Source organism: Apostichopus japonicus, chromosome 6 (genome assembly GCF_037975245.1).
Source record: "Apostichopus japonicus isolate 1M-3 chromosome 6, ASM3797524v1, whole genome shotgun sequence".
Classification (NCBI taxonomy): Eukaryota; Metazoa; Echinodermata; class Holothuroidea; order Aspidochirotida; family Stichopodidae; genus Apostichopus; species Apostichopus japonicus.
Window position 1 is genome coordinate 410,466 of NC_092566.1, and position 20,509 is coordinate 430,974.

Here is a 20,509-nt window from a genome sequence, read left to right on the forward strand (position 1 = left end):
TGGCCGGACAAAATACTCTAAACTTCATTTCTCACGTGATATAGATTCGAGAGTCCCCGTAAGAAGCGATGTGGTCCTCAACTTGGTTGTGCCCTTCTAAATTCGACTATAGAGACATTCAAAAACAGCTATAGGTTTATTAAAAATACAGATCGGCATTCTAATAAAATATCTAAAACGGTGAACCATGTAGAGAACTTCTTTCAATCTGTAGTAATGTTTTTTGTGCATGGGAGTCGATTTGCTTCTCGAAGAGCGAGGGGAGGGGTAAGGGATAGAGGCTATATTGAAATCATGCCGTGTAACGAGGAAGCTAGTCATATTGGGAGGGGAATGAAACTGATAGGGATCTTGCCCTTACGGCAAATTTTCATCATTTCCTTTCAAAATCTTGAATATTTTGTCTAATTTTCCAACTTATTTAGTTGCCCTCCCACTATTTTTTCCCCGTTATGGTTGTAATATCAATATCTGGCAGTTTCGACAATGTATAAATGTCCGCACCAGTGCGAAAAGGGAGGGACGCATTTCCCCTCCACATCCCTGGCTCAGAAAGACTCCCATACCATGTTTGGTGTTGCTGAGGAACTGGAAGTAGACTAAGCCGTCAAGCCATTTTAATTGATGAGCCTCAAATATTTGAAGGGTTTTCTCGAAAATCAAAAGCGGTATAGAAATACGGTGTGGACTAAAAATACATGTCTTTTTTAATGTTACCACAAAGTATCAAAACCTTGAATCGACCCTTTGTACCGAAGCTCGTCCATATTTTTGACTGACATATCTGAGGCATTTACAGAAAGTGTTGAAATGAAGAACACGGTAATCTCTGGCACAAATAATATTTTATATCATCGGGTCTCTGCCCTGACATAAAGCAAGTCAACGATATGGATAGCGCTGACGGTGCATTAGTGATCCACTTCTACTACGGCGCTGTAAACACAGAAACTCATTTTGTGTGCTGTAACAGAGCTCTGGTAAGCTGTCATCATGGAGGTAAAAGTCTGTTTTTACCTCCATGCTGTCACAAGCAGAGATTTTGCATAGCGCCGCTTTCAGAGCGATGTCATTCCTCAGCGGTAACACCAAGTGTACGCACGCGTAAAGCGTGATCAAAATTGATTAAAAATACAACGCGCGCGTGCTACACGAGGTTGAAATTACTGTTCTAATGTTTTTTATTTTTTATCGTGGTACTTACACTGAAGTGTATTCTGTGCATATAAACTGTATTTTAGATGTTAGTAGACCAATACGACACATTAACAAATGGTCATTCAACATCATTAAGTCAGAGATACGCAAGTTGGGTCCGATCCGAGTCATTGGAAATTGATAACGATGTCTGACACAGAGAGTGTAACAGGAAGTGTACAAGATGAGCTTATAATTGATGACGAAGGCACGCAAAGTAAATGTGTTCGACCTGACATTAACTTTCATCGATTCGTTGTTCGAATAACTGAGTCCAATTGGTTCAATGGATTTATCATGATAACAATCATCATGAACGCCTTAACAATGGCTCTAGAAACAGACCACGGTCTGAAAGTTCGGTTTTTTATGGTTTTCGACTTTTTAGATGAATTATTTCTGGGTATTTACACCCTTGAGTTTATTTTGAAGATTTATGCAGAACCAATCAAATACTTTTACAGTAGCTACAACCTCTTCGATTTATTCGTGTTGCTGATTTCCTATGTTCAGGTAAGTGAGGGCTTCTTTGTATGAAGAGAGAAAACTAATGATCTTTTGGAGGATGACAGTGATGACGATCTTTCTCACTTTCTATGCGTAGGTCTGACGAGGAGGGCTAGGAGAGGGGTCGTAGGTCTGACGAGGAGGGCTAGGAGAGGGGTCGTAGGTCTGACGAGGAGAGGGGTCGTAGGTCTGACGAGGAGGGCTAGGAGAGGGGTCGTAGGTCTGACGAGGAGGGCTAGGAGAGGGGTCGTAGGTCTCACGAGGAGGGCTAGGAGAGGGGTCGTAGGTCTGACGAGGAGGGCTAGGAGAGGGGTCGTAGGTCTGACGAGGAGGGCTAGGAGAGGGGTCGTAGGTCTGACGGGAGGGCTAGGAGAGGGGTCGTAGGTCTCACGAGGAGGGCTAGGAGAGGGGTCGTAGGTCTGACGAGGAGGGCTAGGAGAGGGGTCGTAGGTCTGACGGGAGGGCTAGGAGAGGGGTCGTAGGTCTCACGAGGAGGGCTAGGAGAAGGGTCGTAGGTCTGACGAGGAGGGCTAGGAGAGGGGTCGTAGGTCTGACGAGGAGGGCTAGGAGAGGGGTCGTAGGTCTGACGAGGAGGGCTAGGAGAGGGGTCGTAGGTCTGACGAGGAGGGCTAGGAGAGGGGTCGTAGGTCTCACGAGGAGGGCTAGGAGAGGGGTCGTAGGTCTGACGAGGAGGGCTAGGAGAGGGGTCGTAGGTCTGACGAGGAGGGCTAGGAGAGGGGTCGTAGGTCTCACGAGGAGGGCTAGGAGAGGGGTCGTAGGTCTCACGAGGAGGGCTAGGAGAGGGGTCGTAGGTCTGACGAGGAGGGCTAGGAGAGGGGTCGTAGGTCTGACGAGGAGGGCTAGGAGAGGGGTCGTAGGTCTGACGAGGAGGGCTAGGAGAGGGGTCGTAGGTCTGACGAGGAGGGCTAGGAGAGGGGTCGTAGGTCTCACGAGGAGGGCTAGGAGAGGGGTCGTAGGTCTGACGAGGAGGGCTAGGAGAGGGGTCGTAGGTCTCACGAGGAGGGCTAGGAGAGGGGTCGTAGGTCTCACGAGGAGGGCTAGGAGAGGGGTGGGGCTCAGGGTTGCAGCCCCGGGATCACAGATATATAGAAATACGGCGCATACCCATTTCCTTAAAAAGGTCAAATAAAGACTTCAGAAAGGGGAATTGTGGTGACATAATTGTCCCCCGGACTAAACATATCCTTCGACGCTATATTGGCTTTGGGTAGCCTATGCCATGTCTAGCCTATAGGCTAGAAATGTTGTTCGTCGGGCATGATGTTCACATGTGGGTGATAACTTGGAGATTCTAAGAACAGAATGCAACGTTTAAAGGTTATCGATAATAACGATGGATTAACATTAACATTTTGGCCTGTACTGAGGAGTTGACGTCATCATCGATTTAGCATACCAGAGATTTACCATTTAGTTGAATATCTTGAAAACCGGAATAATCAACGAAACGCTACTAGTAATTAAATGTCCCTTCTGTCTTTGATTATCACGTGTAAAGTCTACAATTCTGTCTAAATACATCAGTTAAGATAAGGTACTTGAGATAGCCCGCGGTGATTGGGCAGTGCTCATTGAAGCCAAAAATGTTCTCTTAAAGAACAATAGATATTTCTAAACTTAAATATGCACCTGTAATAGCCGAGGGACTTGTAATGTGTACGTCATATAAACAAAGGTTTGCATTTCAGGTTATAGCCACAACGTATGTATCTTATCCAAATCGCAACATAAACTGTCAGAATAAGTCTTCAGGTTATGCATGTTTGATTCAAGATTATATATTGATGTAACTTTGATCTCCTTTCAAGATTCTGCTAACGAATGTCGGCGGAGGGGGAACCAACCTGAATGCCTTGCGGACTTTAAGGGCGTTGAGAACACTGCGTACGTTACGAACTGTTTCCTTAGTGAAAGGTTTACAGGTGAAAATTGACTCTACAAATTCTAATGTAAAGATGAATATGTACTAAGGTCCGTTTTGTGTCATTTACGATATCAGCTGACAAGCGTCTATGTAAAACATCTGTGTTGCGTGAATACTAATACAATAATAACAATTTACTTTGTATGCTTCATAATGTTTTCCATTAGGAGGGTTCCGTGAGAGGTGGGAAAAGCTAGTCGTAAAACTATCTATCTGGCTTAAATTTAAAACTAATATTCATCTTATCTTAGACTGGTTCTTCTATAATATCTTTACAGTTAACATAATAGGGTCCGCTCTTCCTCCAGGTACTGGTGACGTCACTTATTGACTGGTTCTTCTGTATTATCTTTACAGTTAAGATATAAAGGGTCCGCTCTTCCTCCAGGTACTGGTGACGTCACTTATTGACATGGTTCTTCTATAATATCTTTACAGTTATCATATAAAGAGTCCGCTCTTCCTCCAGGTACTGGTGACGTCACTTATTGACATGGTTCTTCTATAATATCTTTACAGTTAACATATAAAGGGTCCGCTCTTCCTCCAGGTACTGGTGACGTCACTTATTGACATGGTTCTTCTATAATATCTTTACAGTTAACATATAAAGAGTCCGCTCTTCCTCCAGGTACTGGTGACGTCACTAATTGACTGGTTCTTCTATAATATCTTTACAGTTAACATATAAAGAGTCCGCTCTTCCTCCAGGTACTGGTGACGTCACTTATTGACATGGTTCTTCTATAATATCTTTACAGTTAACATATAAAGAGTCCGCTCTTCCTCCAGGTACTGGTGACGTCACTAATTGACTGGTTCTTCTATAATATCTTTACAGTTAACATATAAAGGGTCCGCTCTTCCTCCAGGTACTGGTGACGTCACTTATGGACTGGTTCTTCTATATTATCTTTACAGTTAACATATAAAGAGTCCGCTCTTCCTCCAGGTACTGGTGACGTCACTTATTGACTGGTTCTTCTATAATATCTTTACAGTTAACATATAAAGAGTCCGCTCTTCCTCCAGGTACTGGTGACGTCACTAATTGACTGGTTCTTCTATAATATCTTTACAGTTAACATATAAAGAGTCCGCTCTTCCTCCAGGTACTGGTGACGTCACTTATGGACTGGTTCTTCTATATTATCTTTACAGTTAACATATAAAGAGTCCGCTCTTCCTCCAGGTACTGGTGACGTCACTTATTGACTGGTTCTTCTATAATATCTTTACAGTTAACATATAAAGAGTCCGCTCTTCCTCCAGGTACTGGTGACGTCACTAATTGACTGGTTCTTCTATAATATCTTTACAGTTAACATATAAAGGGTCCGCTCTTCCTCCAGGTACTGGTGACGTCACTTATTGACATGGTTCTTCTATAATATCTTTACAGTTAACATATAAAGAGTCCGCTCTTCCTCCAGGTACTGGTGACGTCACTTATTGACTGGTTCTTCTATAATATCTTTACAGTTAACATATAAAGGGTCCGCTCTTCCTCCAGGTACTGGTGACGTCACTTATTGACTGGTTCTTCTATAATATCTTTACAGTTAACATATAAAGAGTCCGCTCTTCCTCCAGGTACTGGTGACGTCACTTATGGACTGGTTCTTCTATATTATCTTTACAGTTAACATATAAAGAGTCCGCTCTTCCTCCAGGTACTGGTGACGTCACTTATTGACTGGTTCTTCTATAATATCTTTACAGTTAACATATAAAGGGTCCGCTCTTCCTCCAGGTACTGGTGACGTCACTTATTGACTGGTTCTTCTATAATATCTTTACAGTTAACATATAAAGAGTCCGCTCTTCCTCCAGGTACTGGTGACGGCACTTATTGACACTATCCGTAATTCTGTGGTCAACGTGGTCCTCTTACTCCTGTTACTGATGTTTCTGTTTAGCATTATGGGCTATTACATATTTGGTTACAAAGATTCAGAGACTGAAAGCGATAAAGAACATTGGGGAGATCTTGGCAGCGCCATGCTTTCACTTTTCAACTACGTAACGGTACGTATCTCACATGCTCGTTTTGACCAGAAAATGTGGAGGAACCGTGGAGGGGGGGGGGTGGTGGGACCGCGGAGGGAATGTAGTCCCGAATGAAATCACGCCATTACCGTCAATGAATCCGCAGGAATCATAGTAACTGTTAACACTAAACATAACTGTATATCAATCTTTGCTGCACTCAGTGTCATCGGATACATCAAGCTATATAGGCAACAATTATATCACGGTTATAATAAATAATAAAGTACTCCCTTCAATTTGAATGATTGGGCCATAATAAGTATGATTCTTTTGCAATCTCAAGTCTCATGATGCTCTTTGGGAGTATCCTAATGGTTTGAATATTAAGATCTTGTATCAGAATGTATTAAAATCATGCATTCGGATGTCTTTATATGCGTAATGGTCATATGTTTAGATATTAAGACCTCGTACTCCTTTGATATCATAATACTAAAATATATTTAAAAGCTTTATTATCAAATATGAGAATATAATATAATATATTATACTTTAATATCCAGCTACAAAACATTCGAATTTTTCAGTTCTCATCATTTCATAGTTTAAGCCACGAATACGTATAGGCCTATGTAACTCACGCATGTATATGGAGACGATAATGAGTTGGACCAAAAACAAACAGATTACAGTTTTAGCTAATTGATGATAAATTGTCTTGATTTCTGAAGGTTTCTAAATCTGAATTTATTTGCGTAACAGGTAGAAGGTTGGACTGACCTGCAAAGAGAACTCGATATCCGAAATATCAAAGGAAGCCGCTTGTACACCATTCTTTTTATATTCTTGGGTCATTTCATATTTACTAACGTATTCATTGGTCTAGTTATTATGAATATTCATGAAGCAACAGAGAACTACAGACGAGAGCAGGCTATTGAACGTGAACAGGTAAGAGTGCTTGTAATGAAGCTACGGTGTTAATCATAACATGGAAGAGTGCATATACATATATATATATATATATATATATAGGCCTATATATATATATATATATATATATATATATATACATATACATATATATATGTATATGTATATATATATATATATATATATATATATATATATATATACATATATATATATATATATACATATACTCACAAGGCTTTAATAAGATAAATAAGTCAAAGCCATTACACTTGGACGAAAGTTCTCGTGCCCCCCCCCCCCCCTCCGGACCCCTCTCGGTCGGTAAACTAACCTAAATGTAACTAGTTAAGCTATAGTGACAGGAAGTATTACTACGGTGATTAGCGGAACCAAAGTCTGTTGACTGTGCCTGCCCTGCAAACGAAAGTTGATGTATAAAATAGCGTGACCTCCATCCAAGTATGTATATATTAGCATAGCTGATCATGTTATTCTTTCTATAACATACTATTTTCCATATGTAAGTTTAACAAAATTAACAAAACCTCCCATTGGTGAATTCAAATAAGCTGGATATCTCGTAAAACATATTCAAATTGTCAATGAATACGGTCTTAGTACACAACATTTGTTTTCTCGTCTTCTGGTGTACTTTGCACGACGGGAGTCACTTACGATGGATTTGCATTTTTCTCAGATCGTACAAAGGAAGAAGGAGTACATGATCCAGAGGCAACACAACGAAGTCCGTCAAATGCTGGAAAAACAGGTCAGGAAGTCGGTAACAAGTAGCACTGTCCATAAAATCGTTATGCGTTCTCCTTGCATAATAGCCGTATCACCTTGATAATTATGACGTCATATTCAGGGAGGGGATCTCCCCAAATCGCCAGAATTGCAAATATATGCTTGGTACTTCGATAGTTTATTCGAATAATCTATAATTAGATCACCGACAGTAGGCCTATGTACTAAAATCCACTCATGGCAACCAACATCCAATCATATCATGATACTAGCAATACACTAGTACACTACATGCGACTGCCTATGATTCCCATATTGATCGTGTTTGTTTTAATAACAGAACCGGGGTCACTATAAGGACTTTTACGACATGGTGAAGGAATTTCAGAGTACATTACGTCATGACGATTACGTCATCTCCGTTGACCTTGCAACGAATTTAACCTGGGTAGAAACCACCATTACATCTCTTGATCACATGGAGAATACATCGTACAGGTATGTAGGATAAATGTGGAAACCCCTACCAGCAGTGTTGGTAAGGCAATCACATATAAACGAAGTGAAATAATGCAAGCTGTTGTATGGTGTGAAATGATGAAAAGTAGGACCGCCGCCCTCTATTCGGGGTAGAGTTAATCCTGAGATGAGTGTCCTGGCCCCCTTACCTAACACTCCGTGTAGCTCTTGGACTTTCCACGTCATCCACAGTGGAATGGTTGAGATCATCAATCAGTAATAACAACCAGAACGAGTGTATGAAGCATGTTACGGCTGCTTCCCAGTTTCAACCAAGTTGCAAGTAACTTTGTTTATCAGTTCGTATCTTTAACGAAATTTACTTACCAGGAATCGAAAGGAGCCAAACACAGTTAACAACAGGCTTATTTATTGCAAAGAAAAAAGCTTTCCCTTTGTTTTATCTCTGCAGGCTTCAGATGCTACATTTTGAAATGGTCAATCTTTTAGCAATGGTGATGGAGAAGAAACTGAAGGAACGATATGGCATGTAACGGTCTTCTGACAAGAACCACTCAAATGTCAGACATCTTCATATTGTGAAAAACTATGACTGGTTTACCTCAGAGAACAAACAATAAAGATAAATGTCTTTCTGCTGTTTTTGTTATGAATACAGTACCTCATCCTAAGAACCAACAATCCTGGTAAAGGGTAAATTTGATAGACCAATTACTCTATCATTTCAACGCACAACTCTCAATTCATTTTAAATGAACTAAGACGTTTAAAAATGTGTCACTTGTTTTCAGTTTTTGTTTGTTCTTTCGAGATTGACTGCCTCATATGATTCCCCTCTCAATCTTCACACATGTTTATGCCATAAAAACTAGGTTAAAATCAGCCGTTCCATTTATAATTGAGCCCTCTCCAAGCTCACTGTGTAAAGTACCTCCGCAAATTCATTGGCAATGAAGGCACCATCCTGACAAGAATGGAGGGATCCTGACAATAGACCGTCCTGAAAAGGGACCATCCTGACAAGGGACCATCCTGAAAAAGGGACCATCATGGATGGATCCTGACAAGAGACCATCATGAAAAGAGACCATCATGACAAGGGACCATCCTGACAAGGGACCATCCTGACAAGGGACCATCGTGGAAGGATCCTGACAAGAGGCCATCCTGACAAGAGACCATCATGACAAGGGACCATCATGAAAAAGGGACCATCATGAAAAGGGACCATCATGGAGGGATTCTGACAAGGGACCATCATGAAGGGATCTTAACAAGGGACCATCATGAAAAGGGACCATCTTGACATGGGACCATCATGAAAAGGGACCATAAGAAAAGCAAAACAAATAGTTTGTGTTCCTCCAATTCCAGATGTTATATTTAAACAATTTTCTTACAATCACACACACACAAGTTTGTACACACTAAGACGTTGAATGTTGACACAAAATGAATCATACAATTGCGTATTTCCTAAAACAGCACATTTTGTTTCAAACAATGCATTAATTTTTACAGAGGCATATAGAAGCATGATAACACATATGTACAAGACAAACCTCATGTTACAGAAATTGCAGAATAAGATTAAATAAATTTGTGATAGCTTCGCTACAAATTGTTACTCTGAATTACAAAACTGGCTACTACTAAAACTTGGTACAAAATATACATATGCAATATGCTAAATAATCTGCTGCAATTAGTAGAGCAATTGTATAGAATGTCCATTTTATTCTCCTTTGATTGTAAACATTAAAAAAAACTGAATTTTCTGATCAACATGATCTCAATTATATACAGACATAGTTTTAATTTGAAAACAAAGGAAGAAAATATTTGCAATTCATTTTTATAAAATATGTCTACAAAAAGTGGTTCAACCAATAGTCCAGTTTCTATACATATTAATGATAACAATGTTGGGGATATTCTAGTTGTATGTTATTCACGTTTGACCTGACATGACATGAACTATACATGTTGCTACAATCATTGTTCTTGGTCTTCCAATCACACAATAGCTTCTTAGTAACACAGTAGTATCTGTACACAAAGGGTGGTTATGCATCAGATCCACTATATGTAAATCTTCTGTGTAGTCACAATAACCTCCTATTGGCAGTCCAAATACAGGTAGCAGACCAAATACAGGTAGCAGACCACATACAGGTAGCAGACCAAATACAGGTAGCAGACCGCATACAGGTAGCAGACCACATACAGGTAGCAGAACAAATACAGGTAGCAGACCGCATACAGGTAGCAGACCACATACAGGTAGCAGAACAAATACAGGTAGCAGACCGCATACAGGTAGCAGACCACATACAGGTAGCAGACCACATACAGGTAGCAGACCACATACAGGTATCAGACCAAATACAGGTAGCAGACCAAATACAGGTAGCAGACCACATACAGGTAGCAGACCACATACAGGTATCAGACCACATACAGGTATCAGACCACATACAGGTATCAGACCAAATATAGGTAGCAGACCAAATACAGGTAGCAGACCAAATACAGGTAGCAGACCGAATACAGGTAGCAGACCACATACAGGTATCAGACCACATACAGGAGGGTAACCTAGTAATGAGTCATAACAAACATGCATTGAGTAAAAAGCTGTAAGCAGTAACTACAATCTTACACCTGATAAAACTGTTAATGTTTTGCAATCATTGAAACATATTTTGTAAGTTTGAAAGATGCTTATTATAAGTATAATAAGTATATAAACATGCAGCTTTAAATAGCACTGTTAGTTACACAATTGTTAACATTATAAACTTGCTGACTTTCGTCTTTTTTATAGTGATGATTCATCTTGTGTTTTACTGTCAGGAAACTGTCATTTAAAAAAATCCATTGGATTTAATAAAGAGCTTTGAAAAAAGTCAAAACATTATTTGAAAAATATATCATTCATAAATAAATGAATTTTGACAATACATCAATCCAAAATGACCAATTCAACATTCTGAAAATTTCAAAATTTTGGTTTTGCAAAATTTACAATGATCAATCAAAAGTAATAAAAAATCTTATAAAATTGATTGTTATTTGCACTTTTCCAGATTCATCTTAAGATAAAGGAACATTTAGTTCCATTGCTCTCAGAAGAAGAATGATGAAAGATATTTTATACCAATAAAGAGGAAGCCATTCTTATCCTTCCCTTTTCATGTTGACATCCCTAATAAGTCTCATACCTAGCCTTTGTATATCTGTAATTCATTAGTAAGTCTCAGTATACAGTAGTTTGATGGGACTGCTTGGCAAGTGCTCCATTTTCATCATATTTTTCCCAGCTGCAAAGTTACACCCCTTTCCCGGCCCCCACCACCACTATCCCCATTCCTCTTCTAATCAACTCTCAAAGACCCAAAACCAGTAAATTAAATCATTACCAAAGTGATAAAAAAGGAGTTAAAATGTCTGTACAATTCACTACATCATTCATTTTATTTATTTATGTTTCCTTTCAGTGATAAATGTTTGTACCATTTGAAACCTGTTAAGACTGATAAAAAAAGTCCTCAGAAAAATTTGAGTTCTACAAATTCGAAAAATTCCGGCTGCTAAAAAAAGCCATTACACAATACTCATGAAGCTAAAGTCACTTGAAATTAAAATATTCTGTGAGTCCATGAAGAAAATGTATGCAGATTGGAAGTTAATTAAAAATAATGATGTTGAAAATGATCTAAAATTGATTAACCAACAAAGAATTTAGTGAACATATACCCTTTTCTGCTTTTATTTATTCATAGTTCTTTGAGTAATCTAATTAAAAAATATAAAACCTCAAAGGGATACAAGATAAATACACCCTTTACATTTCATTCTGCTCTAAAAATTTAAATACAAAATTTCTCAACAATAGATGAACATTATGATATATTATCACTGTTTCTAGTGGTTTTATTGTAACAATGGCATATTGCTGATAGCTAGCTAGGTAATACTTTCATACTAGCAGAAATATACAAAGAGAGTTTATCCAGGATGGATGTAAGCCTTGCCATTGTTACATTTAAATGGCCTGTATCACCTGCTAAGAGAGGGAATGGCCTGTATCACCTGCTCAGAGAGGGAATGGCCTGTATCACCTGCTAAGAGAGGGAATGGCCTGTATCACCTGCTAAGAGGGAATGGCCTGTATCACCTACTAAGAGTACTGAAGATGGTCCAATCATCGCTAATTGGTGCACATCACGTTCATGGTCCCGACCATGCTTGAATCACCTCACCAGGGCCATCAAGCCAGCCAATGTGAAGCTTGTGTCACCTCACTAGGGCCACAAACCAGCCATTTGAAGCTTGGATCACCTCACCAGATTCTTCATCAGAGCCATGACACCAAATCACATACGTCCTTCTCCTCCTCAGTTTCAGGTGTTGGTCTTTATTGTCATGTAGTGCTGTTAGTCACCATTAATCTTTAACCAATAAACCATCTCAAAGGGGAGAGACATGGTCACACTTCCTTAGGGGGACGTGGTGTCAGCTGCTTTAGTCCACACCTGTCATATTCCTTCTGTTTTTGCAGGTTTAGAGCCAGCTGAAGTTGGATGTTGACTGGATTTGCCAGGCGGACTGTAAGAGATGTGAATAAAGGACCGCATTAATAGTGTTGGAAAATATCAAATGATAATTAACGTGAATATTCAAACTCAGAAATGGACATAGGGACCACCGTTTTTCCCTAATAATCTTAACTCATCTTACAAAGAGCAACTTCTCTTCTTCGCACTGCCGACTTAACTTGTACAAGCTGCTTTATGAAAACCAGAGTGAAGACCCTCCCAGTGGTTACTTGCCTTGACAGTATATGCAGAACCAGAGTGAAGACCCTCACAGTGGTTTCTTGCCTTGACAATATATGCAGAACTTGTGTAAATCTTTACACTACAAAAGGCTATCCTATCATGCACACATCAGTTCCATTGTTGTTCAGGTCCTTGAGATACAGTATTCTTTAGATTTTCACATTTTGCCCTCTGTCGACCCCCAAGGACCTTTGACCTCCACCCAAAACAATAAGGTTCTTGTACCAATTATGGGGAAGCCACATGCCATATATGAGAACTAGAAAGGTTACCCATCTTGAGATTTCGTGTTTACAAGCTAGGGTGTCACATACACACACATGCATATGCCATCTCGACTGCATAGGTTACTTGCCTGCTTATGGCAAGTAACCAATTATGCACTTACCAGTTATACCAGATATATTATTAAAGACTCAACAAGCAAAGCTGGTTATAATGGATAGAGAGGTCATGACCACTCAATTCACAGTATAGGTTCAATGTCCAGTTTATCACACTAAAGCATCTCAACTGACTGACATTTGCTGAGACATTTGCTTAGAAATTTCAGCTTGGGATGTAACCAATCCTGGATAAGCCCCAGTTCCATATTTATGTTGAGTTAGTTATTTATTTAGTATTAAGGTGTAACCTACCTTTGATATGGACCAGTTACTTTTGTGGAGGCATACGAGGCTACTGTGACCACTGTATCTGTAAATGGAGTCACAGCTTGTTTTGTTGGAATAACTGATTTATCTTCTTTCTTATGTTTAGCTTTAGAAGATTTCCCTTCCTCTGCTGGTCTCTTTTGTCCTTTCTTTGTCGGGGGTAATTTCCCTTCCTCCATCAGTAAAGCTTTCTTAGCTTCTACTTTCTTCTCATACATTTCAAGGCCATGATTTTTGTAGTTGAGTTGTTTGTGCTGATAGAATACCAGGCTTATTCTGGTGGGTTTTTGCCTACATGGGGTTATCAGAGATGAGGTAGCATGGAGTTCCCTCTTTGCTACTTCAAACAGGACTGACCCATGTAAAAGGGCAATAGCGACACCGCCGATGGTTGGGTCCTCAAAGCACTTTTCACTGTCTGAATAATATTCCTCTTCGGCTGGTTCTGGGGAGGAGTTTTCACGTTCTGGGTCTTCTACCTTGAGGGGTACTGGTGCATACTTTGGTAAATGACTGATACTGGTTTGACATGGAATGTGTTTGTTCTTTGCATCCTTAACTCCTCCATGATTGGGTAATGCATTAACAGACTGCTCCATTGCATTTATTGGGGTTGTCGTGGCTTTTGGTTCATCTTTGTGAAAGATAGGAGGTCGCCATATTGCATCTTGATGCTGAGAAACAGAGTTTGAGGGATGGTAACTCTTTGGGTAGATACCATTCAATGATTGCTTCTGTTCTAAACTTTTAGAGTATTTCTGTTCTGTTTCAGGTCCATGACTAAGTCCTTTTTGCATTGCAAACATTTTACCAAAGCTGTGTCCCATCATTTCACTCAATTTTTGAGGGTCTGGTTTAATATCGACAGGTTCCATATGCTGGTAATGAGGTAACCTCATGTACGGGTTACCCATAAGGTAAGCTGCCTCCATGGCATATGCAGGTAACATTTGGGATAAATGTGGGTTGGCCTGCTGAAGTTGTTGCAACTGTTCTGGTGATATGACTCCATTTAACCCTGCCGTCGCCATTGGTGGGTATCCAGGGGGCATATAAGGAGAATACTGCGGAAAAATAGACATGTAGTCCTGTGGGTTTACACCAGGTAATACCCCCTCTGGCCTCATACTATTCAGTAATTCAGGGTGCATACCAAAGTTTGGTCTAAGGCCACCTTGCAGGTACGTCCCATTCATAACTTCCTTGGACCAACCAGGATGCATGGTAGGTTCCATTCCATGAGGGGGGTATTGAGGTCTTACATTTGTCCATGCAGACGAGTTTGTTTCTTTAGGATTAGCAAATGCACTCCTGCTGGACTTTTTCAGCTCCTTTGAAGGTTCTTCTGAAGGGCAAGCAGCTGGCAAGGATGAAGAAGCAGAAGATGGAGATGAAGTAGAAGAGTATTTCTTTTTCTCCTCTGGATTTGTAGATTTGGAAGCCAAAAGATTTGCGACTGTTTTTCCCCCCTTCGCTGGGCTGGATTTGTCATGGCTACTATTGCGAGGTCGCACAGCTCCTTTGGGAATAACGGGTTTTTGACGAAGCCTTGACTTATGCCTGTAAGCTGTCAGCACTTCCAAGCTTCCATTACGAACCTTCTCCTGCTGACCCTCTGAACTGCCAAACTCATCAGTGCTATCGAGGTAGTACAGCGGTAAAATGTGCAACTGCTCGTCTCCGGGCTTGGGCCTCATCTTACGAATTTCATCTTTGGTAAGAGTGACAACCTAGCAAGAAAAGAGGTGAGATTAATCATAAAGTTAATTTTATCTGAACAATTCTGTAGATAAATTCTGTAGATAACTATAGAGATGACTGTTGCAAGGGTTGGTTACACAGAATCCATTTCATGGAAATGAAATCCCTGATACAAACTAATAGTTGAATTCTATGAAATGACACTGGGCTGCACTCTGGCTGTAACACTGGAAGACTAAATGTCTCCAACTTGAATTTATTGGAACGTACATTGCAACGAGTGAAGCTCTGGTTCTAGACTTCCAGACATTTCTCTGTGCAACAGTATAAAAGTTATATATTCCATTCTTCCAAGTTCAATCAATTAACTGAGACTTTGTATGGAGAACACCTCACTTTAAATAACCTTATTTCGCTTTATCATTGCTCAGATTTTTTTTAAATTATGTTAACTTTTTTTCTTTTCATTTTAAATTAGGGTGACATGAGGGAGTATCTTTTGGCTGAGTTGTAGAATGGATAAAATATCAGCAAACACTGTATTTAAGCAGATTTCTTCTATTCCTTCCTGAAATCCTGGTTATCTTATTTTACCCTATTTTTATTCTTCTTCCAAAGCAGAGACCTTTGCATGGTTGTGTTGCTACATTTAAACATTTTCAGTTACCACAAGAAAACAACTGGTGTTTTGTAGAACAATCCATTTGGAAGGTTTCAACTCACCACAGTTGCACCATTGTTCATATTTTGCTGATCCCTGTGGGCATGTGCACAGAAGTCCATGCAAGCTGTAACGCCGGAAAAGGGTCTCCCCTCTGCATGACCTAGCCTACAGTCCAAGGCATGATCTTCGAATGCTACCTGAAACACAAACATGGAGTTGAAATTTGCATGAGGACAGCAATAAAATAAAACAAAGAGCAGAATTAAAATGACTGCATATGGTTGCTACAAATGGTTACTTCTGTGGGTATTATAACAGTTACATATGGATACTACTGTGGGTATTATAAGTTACATATGGTTAGTACTGTGGGTATTATAACAGTTACATATGGTTACTACATATGGTTACAACTGTGGGTATTATAACAGTTACATATGGTTACTACTGTGGGTATTATAAGTTACATATGGTTAGTACTGTGGGTATTATAACAGTTACATATGGTTAATACTGTGGGTATTATAACAGTTACATATGGTTACTACATATGGTTACAACGGTGGGTATTATAACAGTTACACATGGTTACTACTGTGGGTATTATAATAGTTACATATGGTTACTTCTGTGGGTATTATAATTAACATATGGTTAGTACTGTGGGTATTATAACAGTTACATATGGTTACTACATATGGTTACAACTGTGGGTATTATAACAGTTACACTTTACTACTGTGGGTATTATAACAGTTACATATGGTTACTACTGTGGGTATTATAATTTACATATGGTTAGTACTGTGGGTATTATTACAGTTACATATGGTTACTACTGTGGGTGCACAAATGCACAAATGCACAAATTACTGTCCCTTTTACCTAAACGTTGTTTCTTATGCATCTAATATTGATTCCTGAGAATTAATTGAAACCAATCTAATTGTCCTTATACAACTTGAGCAGCCCAAACATTAACCCCCTATAGATAATTAGTGTAGCTCACATAACCGTCATGTACCACCCTCCACCCCCTCCTTCCCTCCCCTCCCCCTCCTCCTCCCCCTCCCCAAGACCTGAATATGAAGACAGGCAAACAAGTGGTATTTCCTAGACACTCAAACTGTACTAACAATCCAACAAGAACTTCTCACCTGATTTGAGTACGAGTCTGGTGCTAGGGACCTGTAAAGTGGACCCAAGTCGCCAGCTAAATGCTGAAAATGGGCCTCCAAGGTTTCTTCCTGAGACAGAAAAAATAAATCAAGGTTAATACACACACAACTTTATTTGTCAAGACCAAATCATTAGATTTTCTGTCATTTTTTCAAATATAGAGATTAAGTTTAGAGGATTACCACATCTTTCAAAATTTTAACAACGACTTTCACAAGAGTTTCATGTCTTTCCAACCACCTGGGTCATTCCGTGTCAAATCACAGATCGCTGTTGCTTGACCCTCTCCAAACCTTACCATCCTCATTTTAGAGAACCAGGAAATAACCTTCTCTGGAAATTTCACTTGCATTGCTTCAAAATTGGCCAATTTAACACACTTTAAATTCCGCAATTTTTCACCTTGACTTCCGAGGTCTTATTTGCCAGAATTCAGCATCCTACTACCTTCCTAAAACAGAAGCTCATAGATTCTATCACATAGAAATGGAAAATAAAATTAGGCTATTAAGGCTATTTAGGAGTTAAGTCAACTTAAAAGTGCCAAAATATTCAATTTTGGTATTTATTGCTAATAAACTGCTATTTTTAGTGACAAATTGCTCACTAAATTATTGGTTCAGGATAATTGATTCTTTCAGAGGTTATGATGATACAATACTTACCTTACCACCTGTGAGTCACTTTATTTACCCCCTGGTGGGTCACTTTATTTACCCCCTGGTGGGTCACTTTTTTTACCCCTATGGGTCACTCTACTTACTCCCTGTGAGTCACTTTATTTACCCCCTGTGGGTCACTTAACTAACCCCCGTGGGTCATTTTACTTATCCCCTGAGTCACTTTACTTATCCCCTGTGGTTCACTTTACTTACCCCCTGTGGGTCACTATCCTGCAGCTTAAATTTCCTGGGGGTTTTACTCCTTGCAAACTTGCAAGCATTGTAATACATTGACCAGGAACAGCCAAAAGAAAAAGAAGCCCCACAAGTGTCTGGGTTGAAACCTTGACAAGCACATGTTTTCCTGGAAGAGTAAAAAATGTCAGGATGTTTATTGCAGCCATCCACCTCCCCACTCTCTCCTCACTTAAAGAAGTATGAACCAACATACTCAGCTCTCTCCTCACTTAAAGAAGTATGAACCAACGTACTCAGCTCTCCTCACTTGAAGAAGTATGAACCAACGTACTCAGCTCTCTCCTCACTTAAAGAAGTAAGAACCAACGTACTCAGCTCTCCTCACTTGAAGAAGTATGAACCAACATACTCAGCTCTCTCCTCACTTGAAGAAGTATGAACCAACGTACTCAGCTCTCCTCGCTTGAAGAAGTATGAACCAACGTACTCAGCTCTCTCCTCACTTAAAGAAGTAAGTACCAACGTACTCAGCTCTCCTCACTTGAAGAAGTATGAACCAACATACTCAGCTCTCTCCTCACTTGAAGAAGTATGAAACAATGTACTCAGCTCTGTCCTCACTTGAAGAAGTATGAACCAACATACTCAGCTCTCTCCTCACTTAAAGAAGTACGAACCAACGTACTCAGCTCTCCTCACTTGAAGAAGTATGAACCAACGCACTCAGCTTATACTGATATATAGTGCCAAGGATAACACAGTTTAAACAATTCCCAATGATAATAATTTCTAGTTAATTTACCCACCCTCCTATGTTGCATTTGTAATATAGAATTTGATATAGTATGTGATATAGTATATGCAGGGATGTGCCCAGGATTTCCTGAGTGCCGGGTATACTGATCGCCGTCCTGGGGGAGGGGTCTAAGGGGAGGGGGTGTTCCCCTCCCCTTTGAGAAATTTTTCGATATTTGAAGGTGCTCAGATGCCAAATGCTGGCACTTGTGTTAAGTTTTTAAGCACATACACAAGTACTAGTTTGCTAACAATTTACATTTTTAAATTTTTTTAGCGAACTATATTACGTACCTGGTAAAAGTTATTAGTTTTGTTTCAAAGAGATTTTACAAGGGACCGATTGAGAGCCGTAAGTAATGTTTCTCGCATGCGTAACTGATGCATTATTAGTCTGTATGATTTTGGCATAGGCTAGGCCCAATTTATATTGAATATATTGTTAGGAATGTCAGGATTTTAGATGAAAATAGTGCTGGGAGGGATTCAGGATTTTTAAGACAGTGCTGGGCGGTAATTTTTAGTGCTGGGCGGGGCCGCCCAGCGTGGGCACATCCCTGTATATGATATAGTATGTGATAGAGTATAATAAGTATGTGATATAGTATGTGATACAGTATGTGATATAGTATGTGATAAAGTATATGATATAGTATGTGATATGGTATATGATATAGTATATGATATAGTATATGATATAGTATGTAGATTACTATGCTGTTTTCTCTCTGTGAGGCAGACCAACTTTGTTGTTACCATGAACTGGCAAGATTCAGCTAAGTAGCAGAGGACACAGTCATATTGGTCCTATTGTGTGTAATATGTACTGTTTACAGATCTCTGAATCTTGGTAACACAATTGAGTGGAAGCACCCACAAACATGCCAACACATGCAGGATAAACACGCTGGGAGATTGACTAGCTCAGTGGTCCACTTGTAAAGTTTGGCTGAACGAAATCATAGCTCTAGAAAACACAAGTTAAGGTGCTTAAACAATTAATTTGACTTGAAACTTTGAAATGAAAATACTGTATGCTTGCAATATTCTGTTATTGTCATAGTTACAACTTACTCTTCATTTGTGGCACATTTCCTCATTGTTGGTATTGCCCTGAGTGGTAATGTTGTCCTGAGTAGTTCATACATGTAGTCTGCTGCCCTGTTCTCCACGCCTTCCCAAGCCACGATTGCTATTATTATGTAGGCGGTTTCACAGTGATGGCCCGGTCGATTCCGAACTAGGGTCAAGAGCTTCTCTTCCTCACAAGACCTTCTGATGATCTGAAAGGTTTTAAGAAAGTACTTAACGATGATTGCAAATAACTTATTTTAAAATTTTGGTTTGTGATCAAATAAAATAGGGTGTTACAGTACTGAGGCAGCAACATTGTATTATATAAATAGAGATTTAACTGCAAAGAGATACTTCAAACCTACCAATTATGTTAAGATTTGCTGTTCAACTTATACTACCAATATGTGAACTTAATTAACTTCTGATTTTAACACTTTAACCAAGATTTGGATATATCTGTTTCTTCAGCAGAGGTTACCTTGTGCTCACTTATTGAAGTTTGTTTCATCAGTTTTCTTCTCATCTACACAAATTACAGTTTACATATATGATATATTGGGAGGTACCTTCACTTTTACTTACCCATTTGGCAATTGGACAACCTTGGGAGCTTTTCCCTTCCTTTCCTGAGTAAACCAATTTCTCAATTCTAATACATTTACCAGTTTTTCCAAATCTGAGAAAAGAAAGCACAAAGGTAAACTGTTAGCTTCTTTTATAGTTTTATATAATAATATAAAACTATGATCATGAACTTGGCAGCCACATTGTTTGGGAATACATACCTGGTATCCTCCAAACCATAGATTCAGATGGATGAAAATCCAAGTAAAAAAGAATGTGTTGTAGGACATTTGAATGGTAGCTTAGGAAGGAAGAGGGTAGTGACCTTGGAGGGTCATGGGGGTGGGTGGGGGGGGGGGGGCAGTGTA

General features: G+C 39.6%; 2 protein-coding genes across 5 annotated transcripts in view; one reads left to right on the forward strand and one right to left on the reverse strand.

Moving 5' to 3' along the window:
- Positions 1-1,189: 1,189 nt before the first annotated feature.
- Positions 1,190-8,435, forward strand: LOC139968570 (cation channel sperm-associated protein 3-like). 2 transcript variants are annotated; one of them, XM_071972665.1, is made up of 7 exons: positions 1,192-1,710; positions 3,534-3,647; positions 5,483-5,677; positions 6,404-6,592; positions 7,275-7,346; positions 7,665-7,822; positions 8,256-8,435. In XM_071972665.1, exons 1-7 carry the CDS (start codon positions 1,345-1,347, stop codon positions 8,335-8,337), a joined length of 1,176 nt encoding a protein of 391 aa, XP_071828766.1. In that variant the 5' UTR covers positions 1,192-1,344; the 3' UTR covers positions 8,338-8,435. The 2 variants fall into 2 exon arrangements, with proteins under 2 accessions (XP_071828767.1, XP_071828766.1); XM_071972666.1 differs by lacking the exon at positions 3,534-3,647 and having other exon boundaries at positions 1,190-1,710.
- Positions 8,436-9,157: 722 nt separating this feature from the next.
- Positions 9,158-20,509, reverse strand: part of LOC139968562 (methylcytosine dioxygenase TET2-like) — a 130,792-nt gene continuing 119,440 nt past the window's right edge. For all 3 annotated transcript variants that reach the window (XM_071972649.1, XM_071972648.1, XM_071972650.1), the window contains 7 exons: positions 20,160-20,253; positions 19,575-19,783; positions 17,721-17,871; positions 16,824-16,913; positions 15,726-15,863; positions 13,287-15,031; positions 9,158-12,415 (listed from right to left, as the gene is read on the reverse strand). In XM_071972649.1, coding sequence (XP_071828750.1) covers positions 12,346-12,415; positions 13,287-15,031; positions 15,726-15,863; positions 16,824-16,913; positions 17,721-17,871; positions 19,575-19,783; positions 20,160-20,253 — 2,497 coding nt within the window. In that variant the 3' untranslated portion in view covers positions 9,158-12,345. The remainder of the gene's footprint in view (positions 12,416-13,286; positions 15,032-15,725; positions 15,864-16,823; positions 16,914-17,720; positions 17,872-19,574; positions 19,784-20,159; positions 20,254-20,509) is intronic.